Source organism: Stomoxys calcitrans, chromosome 2 (assembly GCF_963082655.1).
Source record: "Stomoxys calcitrans chromosome 2, idStoCalc2.1, whole genome shotgun sequence".
Taxonomy (NCBI): domain Eukaryota; kingdom Metazoa; phylum Arthropoda; class Insecta; order Diptera; family Muscidae; genus Stomoxys; species Stomoxys calcitrans.
The window spans coordinates 94,927,835-94,949,859 of record NC_081553.1 but is presented as its reverse complement, the minus strand read 5'-3'; the positions used below and the strand labels follow the sequence as shown (position 1 = coordinate 94,949,859).

At 41.7% G+C, this 22,025-nt stretch overlaps 1 protein-coding gene across 5 annotated transcripts in view; it reads right to left on the bottom strand.

Moving 5' to 3' along the window:
* The window catches only part of LOC106086820 (uncharacterized), a 739,645-nt gene that overhangs the window by 27,626 nt on the left and 689,994 nt on the right, over positions 1-22,025 (bottom strand). For all 5 annotated transcript variants that reach the window (XM_059363919.1, XM_059363920.1, XM_059363921.1 and 2 more), the window contains 3 exons: positions 8,659-8,864; positions 8,334-8,554; positions 1,975-2,650 (listed from right to left, as the gene is read on the bottom strand). In XM_059363919.1, the coding sequence (XP_059219902.1) occupies positions 1,975-2,650; positions 8,334-8,554; positions 8,659-8,864 (1,103 nt within the window). The remainder of the gene's footprint in view (positions 1-1,974; positions 2,651-8,333; positions 8,555-8,658; positions 8,865-22,025) is intronic.

Here is a 22,025-nt window from a genome sequence, read left to right as displayed (position 1 = left end):
TATTTTAGTTCTAAAGTCCCTCTAGGAAGCAATTCTTATACGATTTGGTTGAAATTTTGACAATGGGATCTACAATTGTCGTTGACATCTAAGCCTAGTATGGTCCGAATTGGTCCATAATCTGATATAGCTTCAATGGCATAGCAATTCTTATCCGATTTCTTTTGTTTGTCTGTAAGGAGATACCGGGCAAAGAACTAGACAAATGCGATCCATGGAGGGTATACACGATTCGGCCCGGCCCAACTTAGCACTCATTTACTTGTTATACCCACCACCATAGGATCGGGGTATAATAATCTAGTCATTCCGTTTGTAACTCATCGAAATATTGATCAAGGACCTCATAAAGTATATATATTCTTGATCATCTCGAAATCCTGATTCAAACTAGACATGTCCGTCCGTCTGTTCAAATCACGATAGCGGTCGAATGGAAGCCTCAATTTTCATCCGATTTGGGTGAATTTTTGCGTGTAGTGCTCTGTTATGACTCTCAACAACTGCGTCATGTACGGTCCAATGCGATCTATAACCTGATGTAGGTCCCATATAAACCGATCTGCCGATTTGACTTCTTGAATCCTTGAAAGCATCAATTTTCATCCGATTTGGCTGAATTATTGCATGTAGTGCTCTGTCATGACTTTCAATAACTGTGCTCAGTACGGTCAAAATCAGTGTATAGCCTGATATAGCTCCCATATAAACCGTTCTCCCGATTTGACTTCTTGAGCAACTGGAAGCCTCAATTTTTGTCCGACTTTGCTAAAATTTTGCACATAGTGTTTTTGTATGACTTCCAACAACTGGGCCAAGTAAGGTCCAAATCGGTCTATAACCATATATAGCTCCCATATAAACCGATCTCCCGATTTGATTTCTTTAGCACCTGGAAGTCACAATTTGCATCCGATTTGGCTGAAATTTTGCATATGGTGTTCTGTTATGACTTCCAACAACTGTGCCAAGTAAGGTCCAAATCGGTCTATAACCTTATATAGCTCCCATATAAACCGATCTCCCGATTTGATTTCTTGAGCACCTGGAAACCTCAATTTTCATCCGATTTGGCTGAAACTTTGCATATGGTATTCTGTTATGACCTCCAACAACTGTGCCAAGTAAGGTCCAAATCGGTCTATAACATTACATAGCTTCCATATAAACTGATCGCCCGATTCGACTTTTTGAGCCCTTACAAGCTGCGATTTTTTATCCGATTTGACAGAAATTTTGCACATATTGTTCTGTTATGACTCCCAACAACTGCGCCAGGTTTGGTCCAAATCGGTCAAGAATATGTTATAGCTCCCATAGAAACCGATCTCCCGATTTGACTTCTTGAGCCCGTGGAAACCGCAATGTTTATCCGATTTGTCAGAAATTTTGTACATGGTGTTCTGTTATGACTACCAAAAATGGGGGAACCGATCTCCCGATTTAACTTCTTGAGCCCTTACAAGCCGCGATTTTTATCCGATTTGACTGAAATTTTGCATAAAGTGTTCTGTTATGACTCTCAACAACTGCGTCATATACGGTCCAATTCGGCTTATAACTGCAATAGATATAGATCCCACATTTTAGCAGAATCCATGGTGGGGGGTTCACAAGATTCGGCCAGGCCGAACATAGCACTATTTTACTTATTTTTCTGCTTTGTCTAGCGTGTGGCGATCATTTTTAGCAAAGTCTTTTATCTTCGCATACCGTTACTTGTCACTCCAACCTCGCGATATGTGACTTCCAAACAATCCGTAGAAGTATATTGAAATTTGCATTTCGTTAAAAGTTTGAAGAAAATAAAAACCGTGTCTGTGCTTTCTTAAGAACTAAAAATTTCACCGTAGTCTACCCACAGAGATCTGTGTTATTATCAACTCTTGATACCACAAACACATGTACAGAAATAAAAATTTGTATATATGTGGTATGTGGTGTGCATATATGATCAATTATTCAAGTACTTACTTGGTGCTTGTGTTGTTGTCGCCATTGTTGTTGTGGTTGGTTGGGTTGTTGATTCAACCGCAAATTCTGTTGTTTCCATACCCTCAACATAAATTGTCTGATCATCGAAATCGACAATTACCGCACCACCATTGCCGCCAACGGCACCAACACCACCACCAGGGCCGCCATTATTGCTAACAACTCCCGCTGTATTAATGCCGTTAGCGCCGTGGCCATTGCCATTGGCATGACCATTTCCGTTTCCGTTTCCATTATCATCGGCTGTGGATGCTGCCTTGTGTGTTGCATGTTTGCCATTGCCCAGGCTGTTGCGACCATTTTTGATGTATCGACCCCGGCCGATACCGTTGCCAAGACCACCACCAACGCCAATGTTGTTAATATTGGCCAGAGCCGTTTTGGCTTTATCATTGTTGCCATTGCCGTTGCCGCCATTACCATTGCCATGGATACTACCGTTGCCGTTGCCGTTAGTGGCACTATTGCCATTCCCATTGCTGTGGCCGTTGCTTTTGCCGTTACTACTACTACTACTACTACTGCTGCTGCTGCTGCTGCTGCTACTGTGATAATCGTCATTTCCGCTATTTCCGTTTTCTTCATTTCCGCTGTACACGGGCTGTTCGATAATATTCTGCTCTATTGATGATGATGGCTCTGATGGTTCTTTTGGCTGTTTTTGTTTTCAGGTCCAAGTGGTTTGCCGATGTTGTTGTTGTTTTTGTTGTAGTGTTGGTGGTCCACCACAGTACATATGTTTTCAGGTTGTAGATTTTCGAGTAGTGTTTTTTTTGGTGCGGTTGTTTGTCATTTGTTGTTCAGCAGTTGATTTTGTCCATTTTTTCGGGTGATTGGGAAATCGAGCCATCATTGTTGTTTGCATGAAAGAAAGCATGGAACAAAAAGAAAAACATCCAAAACGGAAGAGACAAATTAGAAAATTGCTTGATTGTATTGGATTTCAATTTTTAACGAGCTTTCGAAGAACATAACCAGGGATTTAAAAACATGCTCATTTTCATTTCACTGATTTGTGTTGTTCGGAATCCTTTATTTGCTTTCTAACGGTACACGATGTCAAAAGGGATAGTGTGGCAAATGCCATTTGGGATAGGATGGGAAAATTCTAAGTTACTGCAAGAATCTTCCAATGATCATACAAAAAATTAGCCGACACGGTGCTCATAGTTATCCGTCTGATACGGGATAACTATGAGCATCACACAGGCTGGAGCTATGAGCTCCGACTTGTGTGGAGTTCATTGTTATCACGAGAAGCTTAACCGAAAGCTACCGGGCGCATCCAGAGGTTGGGGGTAGTGTAAATCTTCGTTTCTATGCGGAGTTACTACAAATGCGGCCGCGGGCAGTCATCGATTGCGAAAGCAGAGTCTCAGTGAGGGGTCAGGTGGCACTGGCTCTTATTTAAATACTGGGTGCCAATGATACTCAAGACGACAAGGAGAGGTCAAATAACCAATGGCCCAACATCAGCGTCTGTTTCTAGGTTAAGGGCAGCTGTAGGCGAGCGTCGGAATCTGCAGCAAGCGGTTTGCGACATCGAGGGATGCACGCGCGATCAAAAGAAAACCCATGCGGATAGGGCGCTGGGCCAGTAACCCGCCGCCGAAATATTATAGGAATTACTCTGAGAAATAAAAGAACATAAAGAACGGACTACCTTAACGTTGACGATGATTAGCAAATTTGCACCTGGAATGTCCGGACTCTTAATAGAGAGAGAGAAGTACAACGCAGATATTACCGCCTTACAGGAAGTTCGATGGTTTGGGAATGGCGTCACAACAACACCAAACGGTGACGTACTAAACTATAGCTGCATGGCATGAATTTGGCTGTGGATTTGTGGTTAGTGGGATACTGAAACACCTTGTCTCAGGCTTTACTCCGGTGGATGAGAGGCTAGCCACAATCAGCATAACAGCCAAATTCTTCAACATCAGCCTTATTTGTGCCCATGCTCCGACGGAAGACAAGGACGAACAGACCAAGGTTATTTTCGAGCGCCTAGAGAGGGAATATGTCCGCTGCCTTCTGGGAGATTTTAATGCGAAGATAGGAAAGGAAGACATCTTTGGTCCAACAGTCGGAAAATTAAGCCCCTCCATAAGTTAAGGCTTATGGATTTCGCCGCTCCAAAAAAAACATGGTAGTTAGCAATACAAATAATTCACAAGGCCACATAGCTGTCACCCGATCAGAGCACGAGAAATCAAATTGTTCATAGATGGAAGGCATTCTTCCAGCGTGTTAGATGTATGATCGATCCATGAAGCAAGTACAAATTCGGGTCATTACCTTGTTGCAGCAAAGGTTCGCACCCGTTTGAGTATGGCGAGAAATGTACGATCTGACATTGAACGGAAGCTGGACATTGAAAAGCTGCAAACACAACAGGTGGCAACGGCATACCCTACCTAACTGCCCAAACTGCTGAATGAAAGCACTCCTTGTTCTGATGATATTACGGAGCAGTGGCAATCCATTCCCCGCTCCATTTAAAAAAAACGTCGCGAAATTGGTACATGGGTACCGGAATGCTCCCCCAAGAAACCCATGGTACAACCCAGAGTGTCGAGATGCTTCTGAAACAAAGAATGCTTCATACAGAGCAACCCTGAAATCAGTTGCGACGCGCCAAATGAAGGAGAGGTTTGGGGAGAAAAGGAGTGAGGAGAAACGTCTATTCCTCAGAAAGAAAAAGGAAATGGAAAGACGTGAGTGTGAGCGTATTGAGTTGTACAGGAGTCAGAATCAAAACATCAAACGAATGGCTTTAGTATAGGCACATACTCCTGCAGAGGCAAAGAAGGAAATCTAATAACCGTAATAGAGTATATAACAAGTAAAAAGGCATTAGGTTCGGCCGGGCCGAACTTTGGATACCCACCACCTCGGGTATATATATAAATCCCATTTCGTCACAATCTGGTGAAAAATGCATACCTTATGTCCCATAGCAGCTATATAGACATATGTTCCGATTTAAACCAAACACTTATAAGTACAAGTCATTGTTCAATTGCTCCTTTTATAGGGCCAAGACTTTAAATCGAGAAATCGGTCTATATGGCAGCTATATCCAAATCTGGACCGATCTGAGCCAAATTGAATAAGGATGTCGAAAGGCTCAACACAACTCACTGTCCCAAATTTGAGCGACATCGGACAAAAAATGCGTCTTTTATGGGCCTAAAACCTTAAATCGAGAGATGGGTGTATGTGGCAGCTATATCCAAACCTGAACCGATCTGAGCCAAATCGAAGAAAATTTTGAAAGGCCCAACACAACCCACTGTCCCAAATTTCGGCGACATCGGACAACAAATGCGTCTTTTATGGGTCTAAAATCTTAAATCGAGAGATCGGTCTATATGGCAGCTATATCCAAACCTGGACCGATCTGGACCATATTAAAGAAGGATGTCGAAGGGCCCAACACAACTCACTTTCCAAATTTCGGAGCGATCGGGCTATAAATGCGCCTTTTATGGAACCAAAACTTAAAATCGAGAGATCGGTCTATATGGCAGCTATATCCAAATCTGAACCGATCTGAGCCATATTGACGGAAGATGTGGAAGGGCCTAAAACAACTGACTGTCTTAAATTTCAGCAAAATCGGATAATAAATGTGGCCTTTATGGCCCTAAGACCCTAAATTGGAGGATTGGTCTATATGGCAGCTATATCCAAATCTGAACCGATCTGAGCCATATTAACGGAGGATGTCCAAGGTCCTAAGACAACGCACTATCACAAATTTCAGCAAGATCGGATAATAAATGTAGCTTTTATGGACCTATGACCCTAAATCGGAGGATCGGTCTATATGGCAGCTATATCCAAATCTAAACCGACCTGGGCCAAATTGACGGAGGATGTCGAAGGGCCTAACACAACTCACTGTTCCAAATTTCAGCAAAATCGGATGATAAATGTGGCTTTTATGGGCCTAAGACCCTAAATCGGCGAATCGGTCTATATGGGGGCTATATCAAGATATAGTCCGATTGAGCCCATCTCGAACTTAACCTGCTTATGGACAAAAAAAGAGTCTGTGCAAACTTTCAGCTCAATATCTCTATTTTTGAAGACTGTAGCGTGATTTCAACAGACAGACGGACGGACATGTCTAGATCATCTTAGATTTTCACGCTGATCAAGAATATATATACTTTATAGGGTCGGAAATGGATATTTCGATGTGTTGCAAACGGAATGACAAAATGAATATACCTCCATCCGTCGGTGGTGGGTATAAAAAGAACATTTTACCCAGCTTCTAGTGACCGACGTTGGCAGCGATGAGGATACCGCAGAACCAATCCCTGATGATGGTCTAGAATGTTTACCTCCTATTCAGACTGAGGTCCAAGTGGTTGTGACCCGACTGAGGAACAACAAGGCAGCAGGAGCCGACGGGTTGTCCGCCAAACTATTGAAGATCGGAGGCGACATGCTGATAAGGCATATGCTACATCTTTTCAGCACGATCTGGCTATAAAAACACATTCCCCATGATTGGAACCTCAGCATACTATATTCCGTACACAAGAAAGGAGACAAGACGGAATGTGCCAACTACAGAGGAATAAGTCTCCTCCCCATCGCATGCCAAATACTCTCGAGCTAACTATGTGAAAGATTAAAACCGAAAGTCAATGAGATAATTTGGCCCTACCAAAGCCTGTTAAGACCTAGTAAATCCAGCAAAGGGAGGCCACCGTAGCGCAGAGGTAAGCATGTCCGCCTATGACAGTGAACGTCGGGGTTCGAATCCTGGCAGGAACATCAGAAAATTTTTCAGCGGTGGTTATCCCCTTCCAATGCTGGCGACATTTGTGAGGTACTTTGCCATGTGAAAACTTCTCCCCATAGAGGTGTGCCTCTGCGGCACGCCCTTCGGACTCTGCTATCAAAAGAAGGTCCCTTATCATTGTGCTTAAAATTGAATCGGACAGCACTCATTGATTTGTGAGAACTTTGCCCCAGTTCCTTAATGGAATGTTCATGGGCAAATTTGCATTTGCAAAACCAGCAAAGACCAGATATTCACACTAAGCCAAATCCTGGAAAATATCCGAGAAGAACAGTTCAACTCTTTCCATCTTTTCGCTGACTACAAAGCCGCTTTCGACAGCACTATACGATCAAAAAGATTTCAAGTCATGTCTGAGTTTGGTATCCCAGGAAAATTAATAAGATCCTGCAGGATGGCACTTGCCCCCGAACCATTTAATACCAAACGAGGTTTCAGACATGGATACAGCTTATCGTGTGATCTCTTTAATATTCCGCTGGAGAAGATTATGCGAGAAGCAGATGCGAATAGATATGGCGCACTACTCACAAGAGTACACATGCTTCTCGCCTAAGCCGGCGACATCGATATCATGGGTCGGTCCCTGGAAGTAGTTCCTGCAGCCTTTGAAGGAATCGGAATAGAATTGGTGAAATTGGGTCTGGTAGTAAATGAAGATAAGGCAAAATGGATGGTATCAACTCCCAAAATGCCTTGTACAACCGAGCAGATGAAGAAAATGGAGAAAGTTGGGAACCACTGCTATGAGATGGACTTTATTTACCCCGCTAACGCCGTTACCAAAATGAATGACACCAGTTTTGAAATAAAGCGAAAAAAGATAATGGCAAATAGATGCTATTTTGGATTAAGGAAGCAGTTTGGCACAATGTTACCCCTCGACAAACGAAGATTACTCTATAAAAGACACTGATACTACCCGTGTTGTTATATGGTCCTGAGACATTGGTACTTGTGAAAGCAGACGAGGCAGTGCTGGGAGTGTTTGAGAGAAAGATTCTTCGTAGAATTTATGCACCAGTTTGCATTGATGGAGAGTATCTGCGACGTACGAACCATGAACTCTAAGAGCTGTATGACGACGATAGCGTAGTTAAACGTAAGAATGTCAGAATGAATTAAGAATGTCCAGGGAAGAAGTCTTTTGAAGACGATAACGATGGTGTACTCAAACCGTGAAGACCAAAAGCCCGATGGAAAATCAAGTGGTGAGAGACACCTCGAAAATTGGGATCAGAGGTTAAAGAAGGAGCGCAGACGATGGAATCGCTTGGAACGCTTTGTTACGCTCGGCTAATGGGACAATCGTTCTGTCATAGCCAACTAAAGTGAAATAAGTAAAAATTAGCCTTAAACTATTTAATAAATGATCATACATGAGTGGCAGAATAGCTGAAGCAGGAGCATACAAACTAGGAAATAATTCAAAATACATCGTGGACTTAACAAGGAGTTTATTTAGAGTTTCGAGCTATTGGTTTTTCACTTTGCTGTAAAATACTTTACTTACATATGACGGTGGCCTTCGTCCAGATTTCGGTGGTATTACCGGTGGAGGCGTCCGATGTGTTGTTGTGGTCGTCGTTGTTGTAGGTGGTGGCGGAGGAGGAGGTGGTGGAGCCCTTGTTGTGGTTGTGGTAGTCGTCGTTGTGGTTGTGGTGGTCGTAGAGGTTGTGGTCAAATAACCCATTTCGGCCAAACGCTTCATGTGAAAATCCTTTTGGGCTTCAACTAAACATTCCAAAAATTATAAAAATTAAAAAAAAACAAATTTATTTAAAAACTCTGTGTTTAAGCAAACAGAAAATGGGAGCTTCTTGTTTCTCATTACTTACCCACACAAGGATTCATCCATAGTAGACGCCGCCAACCCACACACTGATACAAATACTGGGGATCGCTGCCATGACAGGCACAAGTGGTGCGCAGTGTGGTGCCCAGTATGCCAATCATGGCAGTGCGACAACCACTTGGACGTCCGGCACATTTCTTGGTGACACTATCAACGGCACACGCCTGTTCATAGTATTCCAGTTTAAGCCTTCAAAAACAAAAACAAACAAGAAGAAATAAACAAATGTTAGAAAGTCTCGTAATTTTACTTAAATCCTAAATAAACTAAATTTCCCAAAACATGAGTTAAAAGAATTTCCTTTTTTTTATATGATTTCATACTAATTTGCCTTAAATTCCTTTTTTCACTTCTTCGAAGTGTGAACATCAACATGTTTGGCCCAGAAATTCTTTGAAATCCTTATTTTATTTTCTGGCTTCCAGCAGCAATTCTAATTGACTTTCTTGCATAAAATTTCTCAATCATAGACTTGGTAATTTTCCCAGAAGTTGTTGGGTATACAAATTTTCATTTTGTCTTACTACAGCTGCAGTCACAGTAGGTGGCTTCAGCATTCATGGCAACATTTGCAGTTTTACTGCAGTTAATAAAAAGTTTTAAGTTATCAAAGTGCATGCACTTGAATTCAACAAAACACTCGAGAAAAAAAGTTTGTGCATATTGTGTGTTAATGTATTGACATTTTTATTCTGTATGTGCAGAATAGAGGCATAATGGTGTAGTTTTGAAAGCCAAGGGTAAAAAAGGTTGATACTTTGATTCAAGAAGGCTTTAAACAGTTTAATAGCACAATAGTGGTGTAGGGTATGAATTGTTGTATGGTAAATTGTCGATATTGCTAAGTTGTGGCCTACTATCAATATTACCGATATAGCAGTAACGGAGATATGAACCAAAGGCCTGCACAATACCATTCATTTCTGCTTTCCAGACACACTAACAACCATAGAGTAATTCAAGAACTGAACTCGTCACAAAAAAATACAACATTGTATAAGACAATAGAGAACTAAGTTAAACAGATAACAAGACACGAAGACAACTAGATGAGTGAATGCTAAAGGACAGATTGATTCAGATGTCAGTGAGTCAACCTTGTACAATGCATGTCTGAAGCATGTATCTAGCTTCAGACAAAGTATTTTTCTTATCGTCTGCTTTCTTAGTATGAAATTCGTGGTTGATTTGACAAAAGCAATGTGGTTGATTTGACAAAAGCATGAGTGAACACACACACACTTGTAGGCTTTTTATATGAGACAAACACAACAACGATTTGTGTGATCAGTTCGTCTTTTGAAGATGACAGCGAGACGCTTTCACATGACTCAGTGTGCAGCGAGTTATTTCTCATTTCGCAATGCAGCAGCAATGAGTTCGACATAAAAATACTATCAAGCACCACTCAACAGCAACTTGTGCGTTTTAATCTGTCTTTAATGTCTCGCTCTCCAGTAGACTTGAAATGCAACAACATATGGGTGGTCTGGTCCAATGAATGGTCTTGCCTTTGATATGACGATGCATGCGCCCTAAAAAAGGTTGGTGAAATGTTGCCAGCCACAGCACTGGACTTAGCCAAAAAGGAAGATATTCCTTCTGGACCAATGGCCCATGCATGGTTACCATACTTGGGAGACTAAGTATGGATTCCGCCACCACCGACTGAAAGATTATATGAGGCTGAAGGCGATTGGATGCATGCAGTGTTAATACTTAAATCCGGCTCTGTGTAAACCTCAATAAGTCTGATAGAGTTATATTCAACAGCACCAACAAGCTGAAGCTGAAGTTGCACAGAAACGGTGTGGTTGAGGAATTAGCTGACGACTCATCAGTTGTTTTGTTGAACACTTTTGTTGAACACTAAACAAAATCTGGCGCATTTCAGGAGATTAAAATTCCTCCTGCCACGATCAGAAGAGGATGGGAAGGCGTCGATAGGGACCCGAAAAATCATGTGTGTGTGTGGGTCATTCGGTTGGATTGGGCACAAGCTGTGTGCCAGCGAGAAAGGACAGAACTCAAAAGGTACTTCGACAGTAAAGAGGAATCAACAACACCACAAGTGTTTTGTGCCCAGAGGAAGAGTGGTTCCATTGCTTTCTAAGCTGCCCCTGGATGCGTAAGATAACTCATCATGGCACAATCAAGCGAATCTTGTGAAGTTGAACTACTGCCTGACTCAAAAGACTAGGCTAACGCAAACGTGGTGGAAATTCTGAATCCTGACTAAGGTCCGGTTTCCGTAGATCAATCTCTAGCATTGTAATGTCGCTTCAGCTGCATTAAAAGTCCTTCTAATGGCAGGAGGATTTGACGTGGTTCTTATTCAGGAACCATGGAGTATGAAAGAAGAATGAATTTTGTGAGAGTGAGCAACTGGCTATCACAGAAGATGAAGCTAACACAACAGTGGTGGAAATTCTGAATCCTGGCTATGGTCCGGTTTCTGCAAATCAATCTCCACCATTGTAATGTCGTTTCGGCTGCACCAAAAGTCCTTCTAATGGCAAGAGAATTTGACAAGGTTCTTATACAGGAACCATGGGTGTGTGGAGGAATGGTTCGTGGACTAAGAATTCCTGGATTTAAAGAAGAGACTCAGATCTTTTATTCCTGTAGTCTAAAGTTTTTCTTCCTACGTCGCTAAGCATGGATGTAGCCTATGTAGTAGTAGCCAGCCTTGAAATAAATTAGTCTCATTACTGGCTGGCTTCCTTTATATGGCACATGATTCAGAAAAGCCTTAAGTTAACGGTTCAGGGCGCTTCTGCAGAACCTTTATATGGGAAGTGATGTAAATGCACATCAGCAGATATGGAGAAGTTCGGATATCGACGAAAGGGGTGAGCTGATAATCGAATATATGAAAAATAACAAAAATGCCCATAAACATTCCACTTCTCACATATCAATGAGTGCTGTCCCATTCAAATTTAAGCGCAATGATAAGGGACCTCTTTTTTATAGCCGAATCCGAAAGGCGTGCCTCAGTGCGACACCTTTTTGAAGATATGTTTACATGGCTGCCATATCAAATTGTACCTCACAAATGTCGCCAGCATTGGGAGGGGAATAACACAGCTGATTTTTTTTTATGTTCTCCCCAGGATTCGAACCCGGGCGTTCAGCGTCATTCGAATATATTATAAGTTGCAATCTGGCGATTTATAACAAAGGATAAAGGTGTTACCTTTGTATCGGAGGATATAAATGCAAATTTTGCACATGAACATTCCACTAAGGAACAAAACTTCTCACATATCAATGAGTGCAGTCCGATTCAGGGTTAAGCTCAATGATAGGATCCTCCTTTTTATAGCCGAGTCCGAACCGCGCACCGCAGTGCGACACCTCTTTGGAGTGAATTCTACATGATATAGTACCCCATAAATGTTGCCAGCACTAGGGGGGGAAAACCACCGCTGAAAATTTTTATATCCTCCACCATAAGATGGGGGGTATACTAATTTCGTCATTCTGTTTGTAACTACTCGAAATATTCGTCTGAGACCCCATAAAGTATATATATTCTTGATCGTCGCGACATTTTATGTCGATCTAGCCATGTCCGTCCGTCTGTCCGTCCGTCCGTCCGTCCGTCCGTCCGTCCGTCTGTCTGTCGAAAGCACGCTAACTTCCGAAGGAGTAAAGCTAGCCTCTTGAAATTTTGCACAAATACTTCTTATTAGTGTAGGTTGGTTGGTATTGTAAATGGGCCATATCGGTCCATGTTTTGATATAGCAGCCATATAAACCGATCTTGGGTCTTGACTTCTTGAGCATCTAGAGTGCGCAATTCTTATCCGATTGGAAAGAAATTTTGCATGACGTGTTTTGCTATGATGTCCAACAACTATGCCAAGTATAGTTCAAATCGGTCCATAACCTGATATAGCTGCCATATAAACCGATCTTGGGTCTTGACTTCTTGAGCCTCTAGCGTGCGCAATTCTTACCCGATCAGATTGAAATTTTGCACGACGTGTTTTGTTATGATATGCAACAACTGTGCCAAGTATGGTTCAAATCGGTTCATAACCTGATATAGCTGCCATATAAACCGATCTTGGGTCTTGACTTCTTGAGCCTCTAGAGTGCGCAATTCTTACCCGATCAGAATGAAATTTCGCACGACGTGTTTTGTTATGATTCCCAACAAGTGTGCCAAGTATGGTTTAAATCGGTCCACAACCTGATATAGCTGCCATATAAACCGATCTTGGGTCTTGACTTCTTGAGCCTCTAGAGGGCACAGTTCTTATCCAATTTAAATGAATTTTTGCACAAAGTATTTGGTTATGATATCCAACAAATGTACCAAGTATGGTTGAAATCGGTCCATAACCTGATATAGCTGTCATATAAACAGATCTGGGGATTTGACTTCTTGAGCTTCTAGAGGGCGCAATTCCTATCCGATTTGGCTGAAATTTTGCATGACGTATTTTATTTTTACTTTCAACAACTGTGTCAAATAAGGTTCAAATCGGTTCATAACCTGATATAGCTGCCATATAAACCGATCTGGGATCTTGACTTCTTGACCCCTAGAGGTCGCAATTATTATCCGATATGACTGAAATTTTGTACGACGGATTCTCTCATGACCATCAACAAACGTGTTTATTATGGTCTGAATCGGTCTATAGCCCGATACAGATCCCATAAAAATCGTTCTCTCTATTTTACTTCGTGTGCCCCAATGGGCGCAATTCTTATACGAATTGGCTGAAATTTTACACAGGTCTCCAACATATAATTTAATTGTGGTCCGAACCGGACCATATCTTGATATCGTTTTAATAGCAGAGCAACTCTTTTCTTATATCCTTTTTTGCCTAAGAAGAGATGCCGGAAAAAGGACTCGACAAATGCGATCCATGGTGGAGGGTATATAAGATTCGGCCCGGCCGAACTTAGCACGCTTTTACTTGTTTCTGATGGTCTCGCCAGGATACGAACCCACGCGTTCAGCGTCGTAAACGGACATGCTAAGCTCTGCGCTACGGTGGCCTCCGGAGGACATAAGTGGGAGGATATGCGATTTGGAAATATAGGGAGACCACAGCTTCTCTGTGGTCTTATACTAGTTCCAGCCTTGGAGAAAATACTGCAGAAGTGGTCCCTCGACTAAACAGAAGAAAGGCGAGTTGGGATAAATTTGGGAACACATTCTGTTCGAAGGATATAGACATAATGATCAAACATAATGATCACGAACGCCCTGAATGACTCGCTTGTGTCAGTTTTTTCCGTTAGAGCCAAAAAAATCGCCAAACAGCGACCGCCAGAACTGGTTGGTCTTAGGAAATTGCAGAAAACTCTTTAACAGAGCGAATATTACAAGAGCACCAAACGATTGGACCGTCTATAAGGCTGATATAAGAAAATACAAAGGCGAGCTGAGAAATTCTCAGAAAAAAATACTGGATGGAATTATGCACCTCCGTGAAGGATACACAGCCCTTACAAGTCCTTCTCTCATGGTGATTGTTGTTGAAGCAGTGTGTTGCGTCTTTCGTTTGCTTTATTCTGTTAGGTATCTAAATCCAGGAACTCTGCGACTTAGATGGAGTGCGTCCAGAGGTATCTGGGTCCGAGACGAGTGGGTGTGGTTGGGCAGTTAAACAGGTGATGTGTGTCGTTCGGTCCCTAGTCACAATCGGGACATAAATTTTGCACGTCGGCATCAATCCTTGCTCTGTAGGAATTGAGGCGGCTGCATCTGCCGGATCGTAATTGAGCCACTATTACTCTGGGGAAGGGTAATTTCTTCAGGTGCAATGGGGAGCTAATGTACCAAACAATGAAACCTTGTTGACTGCATGTTCGACAATAAGCCAGTTATGTGTAAACTGTGCAATACTAGTGTAAACCACAAAGCATTGACATTTACTGGAATATGATTCAGACAAGCATTAGGGCAGCTCTTCCAAACAACGACAGTTTAATTTTTTAATTATCATGTGTCTCAATTCCATTAGGACACTAAATAAGGGCGGTTTTCGCAACAACTAACAAATCAACACCCAGTGGATAGTTATCGGGCTCTCAAAAACTTCAGATGAAATATTCATTGAGAGGTGCAGCGCTTCAAAACAGAGCCTCCAGATTAGGCAGCATACAACAAGCTGCTTGAATTATAATTGATAGGGTTACGGTAACGAAAGCGGTCAACAGCTATATAGAGAATTTTGTCTTCGAAAACCTTTCAATAAGTTCATGGATATATGTAGTCCCCCAATGAAAACTATTTCTGAATGTAGCATTTAGAATTCTTAAAAGCCTCATCCTTGCTCTGATTTGCTTTCGTCGGCATTTTCTTAATTTTTTTCAGAAACCTTGGTGGAAATTACTGGCGGACCATCCTAGCAGAACCTATAAAATTGTATCCTGTCTGTCCATCCGTACGCCTGTCGGTCCGTCCGTCCATCCGTCGTAAGCACCCTAATTTTCGAAAGAGTAAAGCACCAATTGCACTTCCTTCGGTTGTATGGGCCAAATCGGTCCATAACCTAATACAACTGCCATACAACCGATCTTCTGATTTGACTTCTTGAACCTCTAGAAAGCGCAATTACCGCCCGATTTGACTGAAATATTGCACGAGATGTTTTGCTATGACTTCCAACAACCGAACCAACAATCAAACAAAGCGCAACATTATTTTTATATTTTTCTAAAATAGACTAACTGGCCTGGTGTGGTTTGGCTTCCATTGGTCTATATATAGATATAACTACTCTTTAACTCATAATCAGAATATCACATATAGACCGATCTGCAGATTTTGGGTCTTAAGCCCAAAAAAGTCGCATTTACTACACGATTTCGTTAACATTTGAAACAGTGAGTTGCACAAGGTACACCGATATCAGAACTAAATATGAATCATATCGGACTTGGCCTTTGGATGTTCGAACCTTATATAATCCACAAAGGATTATGTTTAGATATAGCTGCCATAGAGACCGATATGCCTATTAAGGGTCTTGCGATTCTTGCCCGATTACACCGAATTTTACTAGGTCCCTTCGGCATTCGAAAGGATGTGGTTTATATTGGACTAAAGTTAAAAAAAGCTGACAAATAGACCCACCTGCTTATTAAGGATCTGTAGTCCATAAGAGAATTCCCCGATTTCGCTCCATGCTTATACCGTCTAGCAGATATTTGTTATTAAATAGGATAACAAATCTTACGCTTGGTCGTGGGTATCCAAAGTTCAGCCCGTCTGTCCGTCCGTTTGTCGAAATCGCGATAGCGGTCAAACGCAAAAAGCCAGCCGCTTCAAATTTTGCAAAGATACTTTCTATTGATGTAGGTCGTTGGGGATTTTAAATAGACCATATCGGTTGAGATTTAGATACAGCTCTCATATAAACCGCTTCCATATAAACCGATGTCCAGTTTTGACATCTTTACCCCCTGAAAGCCGCCATTTTTGTCCGATATACCTGAAATTTTGCATGCGGTGTTCGTTTACGCTTTCCAAGAACTGTGCTAATTAAAGTTCAAATTATTCAATAACCTGATATAGCTCCCATATAAACCGGTCTCTTGATCATCCAAGTTCAGTTCCTAGAAGCTTTAGTTTTTGCTGGTTTGACAGAAGTTTGGTATGTAAATTAAAATTATGCCCTTCAACTAAATTCATTCTGTATAAGTTTTAAGCAGAATCCCTGGTGGTGGGTTCCCATGATTCGGCCGGCCGAAATCAGCACGCTTTTACTTGTTTTTGTAGTCTTAAGTTTAATATTGTTATCTCGAATGCTAAATAATTTTAATTATAAATTTCCTGCTACAAATTCTCATACTAATAAAATATTTTCATATCTTTTTCAGGTGAGTAAACGCCAATTTTTGTTAATGGTAAGCCATTCTGATTTCATTAAAACCGCTTAAAAACCTCATAATTCAATATCAGTAGGGTTTTTATGTATTATACCTCGAGGGGTCAATTCACGGGCATCCTGAGATTGAGAGGTACTGCTTTACCCTTATGATGTTCCTATTCTTTTTTAAATATCTCAGAAACTTTTAAGTCATTGGTTTACTCATCAATTAATTCTTCATCATTAATTCTTTTTGGCTGTGTTTTCTGACAAACTGATTTGAGTGTATTCACTTGCATGCTTCAAGTATGCAAGTGTATACACTCAACACTGACCCATAGATACCTTTCGACTTGTATGCAAATGCTGGTATACATTTAATGATTGTATGCATCTTGTCATGTGCTCGTATGTGTGGCTTAGTGTCTCTGTGTGTGTTCGTGTACGAAATATTTAAAATACCAATCACGTTCTCATATTCATTTAATGACCAAAAATGCAATCAAGCAAACCATGAGACTCCAAAAAATTCCAATTCAAGACTGCACAATCGTCCAACAACTAATACAGCAATAACAACAACAACAACAACAACTACCACAACAACAATGACAATGAATGCAAAATCATCAACTGCTGCCAAGGTTGATAAAGGCAATAACATCACTATGTTAAATGCATTCTACTATGAGAAACCACAAATACTGCAATGAAGCCATTGAACCAAGTAATCAACAAGACGATGAAAGGACACAACATTCTAAAGCAGCTATTGGTTATGAAAATGTAAGGAAAACATATTAAAAAAAGAGTTGGGAAACCACGGGATATCCTAGCCATAGCAAGAAGAGTAAGCCAGAGAGTTTTTATTGGGATAAAGGACATATTATGCTTTTTATTACCAATGATTTTTTATTTTCTTTAAATAGGTAAAATTTCTATGAAATTTTCTTTATAGACAAAATTCTCATAAACTTTTCTTAGAGACAAAATTTCTATGAAATTTTCTATAGAGACAAAATGAAAATTTTAGTCGTTTTATTTTCCAAAGTTGAGTCGAGCTTTATAATTAATTTTAAAATCATAAATTCGCAGTCTAAATACACATGAATTGTATAACAGTTGAAAAGGCACTGAAATTAACGTAACGAAATGTAAATGTCATGAAAATGTACTGAAAAAGATACAAATGCCTATACTCGAAGGCTTCTTGGCGGGCTTAAATAGCTAAGCTCGGCCACTTCGTCAGCACCAGCATTCGAGTCAGCAATAAATTGGTAAAATCAGACCAACTCCTTGTTTTACTTCGCCCCTTTTTATACCCTCCACCATAAGATGGGGGGTATACAAATTTCGTCATTCTGATTGTAACTACTCGAAATATTCGTCTGAGACCCCATAAAGTATATATATTCTTGATCGTCGTGAAATTTCATGTCGATCTAGCCATGTCCGTCCGTCTGTCCGTCCTTCCGTCTGTCTGTCTGTCGAAAGCACGCTAACTTCTGAAGGAGTAAAGCTAGCCGCTTGAAATTTTGCACAAATATTTCTTATTAGTGTAGGTCGGTTGGTATTGTAAATGGGCCATATCGGTCCATAACCTGATATAGCTGCCATATAAACCGATCTTGGGTCTTGACTTCTTGAGCCTCTAGATTCCAATTCTTATCCGATTGGAATGAAATTTTGCACAACGTGTTTTGTTATGACATCCAACAACTGTGCCAAGTATGGTTCAAATCGGTCTATAACGTGATATAGCTGCCATATAAACCGATCTTGGGTCTTGACTTCTTGAGCCTCTAGAGTGCGCAATTCTTATCCGATTGGAATGAAATTTTGCACGACGTGTTTTGTTATTATATCGAACAATTGTGTCAGGTATGGTTCAAATCGGTCCATAACCTGATATGGCTGCCATATACACCGATCTGAGGTTTTGACTTCTTGAGCCTCTAGAGTAAGCAATTCTTATCCGATTGGAATGAAATTTTGCACGACGTTTTGTTACGATATCCAATAACTGTGCTAAGTATGGTTCAAATCGGTCCATAACCTTATATAGCTGTCATATAAACCGATCTTGGGTCTTGACTTCTTGAGCCTCTTATCCAATTTGAATGAATTTTGGCACGTAGTATTTTGTTATGATATCCAACAACTGTGCCAAATATGGTTCAAATCGGTTCATAACCTGATATAGCTGCCATATAAACCAATCTGGGATCTTGACTTCTTGAGCCTCTAGAGGTCGCAATTATTATCCGATTTGCCTGAAATTTTGTACGACGGATTCTCTCATGACCATTAACATACGTGTTTATTATGGTCTGAATCGGTATATAGCCCGATACAGCTCCCATAAAAGTAAATATTTTACTTCTTGAGCCCACAATGGGCGCAATTCTTATTCGAATTGGCTGACATTTTACACAGGTTTCCAACATATAATTTAATTGTGGTCCAAACCGGACCATATCTTGATATCGCTCGTATAGCAGAGCAAATCTTTTCTTATATCCTTTTTTTGCCTAAAAAGAGATGCCGGGAAAAGAACTCGACAAATGCGATCCATGGTGGAGGGTATATAAGATTCGGCCCGGCCGAACTTAGCACGCTTTTACTTGTTTCTATTCCACTCTACGGGTAACCTCTTTCACCTTGGTATATTGGTGAGAACTGTGAGTCTGTGATCCCACAATACAGTCCACAACCAGTTGATGGAATAGCTTGGATAACATCCAAACCATCCACAAACTCTCATCTCATTGGAGCGTACCCCTTACGTACTGGAGGTCTCTCCATTTTTATTCAAACCATGATAATTAAGATTTGATTATTGAAAAGTTACTGAAAATTGCCTAATCAACAGATCCTTGGACATAGACATAGCAGCCATTGGTATACGTTCCGTTAAGAAAGGTGGCTAGACTCTCACGACTGCCTAGGCTCCCGGCTATGTGGCTCATTTTTCAATTTCATAGACAACATTTCTATAAAATTTTCTTTAAGGACAAAATTTCTTTGAGAGACTATAATTTGTAGGAATGCAGATCAATATCGTGGGTTGTTACAAAGGTAATGGCTACTAGCCTATGGTGGTGGCTATAAAAATAACCCAAAAAAGTCTTATTTCAAACTTCATGCTTTCTACGCAATCCACCGTAGCGCAGAGGCAAGCATGTCCGCCTATCACTCTAAACGCCTGGGTTCGAATTCTGGCGAGACCATCATAAAAAAATTTTCTGCGGTATTTATCCCCTCCTAATGCTGGCGACATTTGTGAGGTACTATGCCATGTAAAAACTTCCCTTCAAAAGATGCGTCGCACTGCGGCACGCCGTTCGGACTCGGCTTTAAAAAAGAGGCCTCCTATCATTGAGCTTAAACTTGAATCGGACTGCACTCATTGATATGTGAGAAGTTTGCCCCTATTCCTCAATGGAATGTTCATGGGCAATAATTGCATTTGCTTCCCACGCAATCTCCTTAGTCCTCTATCCCCCAAAGTATGACTACGATAGGTTAATTTAGGTTGTAAAAAGGGTGCGGATATAAATCCGCCCCCATGCCACAATGAACATACACCTAAGTCAGAAACGGCTTGTTGTGCGCTCTAAAAAGTAACCTCGAAAAAGAACATCTTAAGTTAGGAATTCCGTGCTACTTGCAAAATCCTTAATCGTTTTCCATGCCATGCCCCTAAGTACCGGTGTCTTTTAGCCGCGAAAGCCGGGCAATGACATAGGAAATGCTCCAACGTCTCATCATTTTCCCCACATGCCCTACACATGCTGTCACTGAGCTCGTAGTCCTATGTGTCCCGTTATGATACCAAAAGCTATACTGACCTCTTTCTTACTTTCTTTCAGTAATAGCCTCGTCCTCTCGCGATCCGGATCGCCCCATAGGATTTTCGCCGTCCTACCGACTGTTTTGCTGTTCCACAGCGTTCGTCACCCAAACCACACGGACCTCCTTCTTACTTTCTTTCAGTAATAGCCTCGTCCTCTCATGATCTGGAGCCCTCCATAGGATTTTCACCTTCCTACCAACCGTTTCGATGTTCCTCAGGGTTGCATGCACATTCGTCACCCACGCCCTCAACACGGACTGCGTCTAGCCGAAAGGCTTCGGGTTTACAAAGTTAATCGACGGCAGTCTTCTGGCCTTCAATACCAAATTGTCTACCCTTTTATACCCCCTTACTCCGTTGTGGCCCGGAACCCAAACGTTGCGAATGGTGTCATCGTCTGCGAAAGCGTTGATCTCCTTCCTACACTCCAAGACTATTCGTGACCTGTTATGGCCATTCGTGACCCGTTATGGCCATTTTACTGTCCGTAGAGATGTTCACACCCGACGTCCTCGCGTTAACACCACACCACTTCACGCATTCCATGGTCGCCCGCATCTCCACATGCAGAACCGTATTATGGTCAGGCAGTCTAAAACAGATCTCAGTCCTTGGGTTCTTAATGTAGACCTCCAGGCCCACCCTGTCCCCTAGCTTTGTTGTTGTTGTTGTAGCAGTGTGTTGTATACTGCTGATGGAAGAATTCATCGGGTCAATCCGGTACATACAACCGGCTGCCATGGGATTGGTCCTCTAGTTTTGATTCATCCGTGTAACATGATCTTCCAGATGGCAATACTAGGGTTCCGTCAATCCAAGACTGTGCCGCTGGCAGCAGTGCCTCGCACTCGGCCTCAAGTGTCGTCTCAGGCATCCGATCGGAAACCCCTTCCTTTCCTTCCAGGTTTGCTATCGTCGCCTCGATTATACCGCAATGGTGTGGGCTGCTCCCATTCATTAATCCATTCTCCCATCGCCTTAAGTCTCATAGCCGCAGTGGCTGCCTCATATTTAATCTGTATGTCAATAGGTCGGATATCTAGAATAGTCTCTAGTGCCCTAGTGGGTGTGGTCCTCATCGCTCCGCCTATGCCAAGACAACATGTTCTCTGAACCTGTTGTATGGTCCTTATGTTGCTCTTTTTCTCCATCACAGTGCACCAAACAACTGAGGCGTAAGTAAGTAATCACGCTCCTGTAGAGCCAGTGGCCTATCCTAGGATTCAGACTCCATTTCGAGCCTACGGCCCGTCTATATAATGCCCAACATCTGTGAGCCTTCTCAGTATGCTCCTGAATGTGACACTTCCAATTCAGTTTCCTGTTCAAGATCCTCGTGAACATGCATACTTCTGGCTTCTCAGGATTAACATTGAGACCTCTGGGTCTAGCCCAGTCATATGCCATATGCAAGACCCTTTCGGCCCTTCTGCATAGATCGTTCGGAATCTTACCCCTAAGAAGTATTATAACATCGTCTGCGTAGCAGACGGGTTCAAATCCCTCCTCAGTCAGCATCCGTAATAGGTCATTAATGTCGGTTACCCATAGGTGTGGTGATAAAATGCCCCCTGTGGGGTACCTTGTGCCAATTTCTCCATGGGACACGCAATTATGCCAAGGAACACAATTCATCCACCTGTTCCTTAG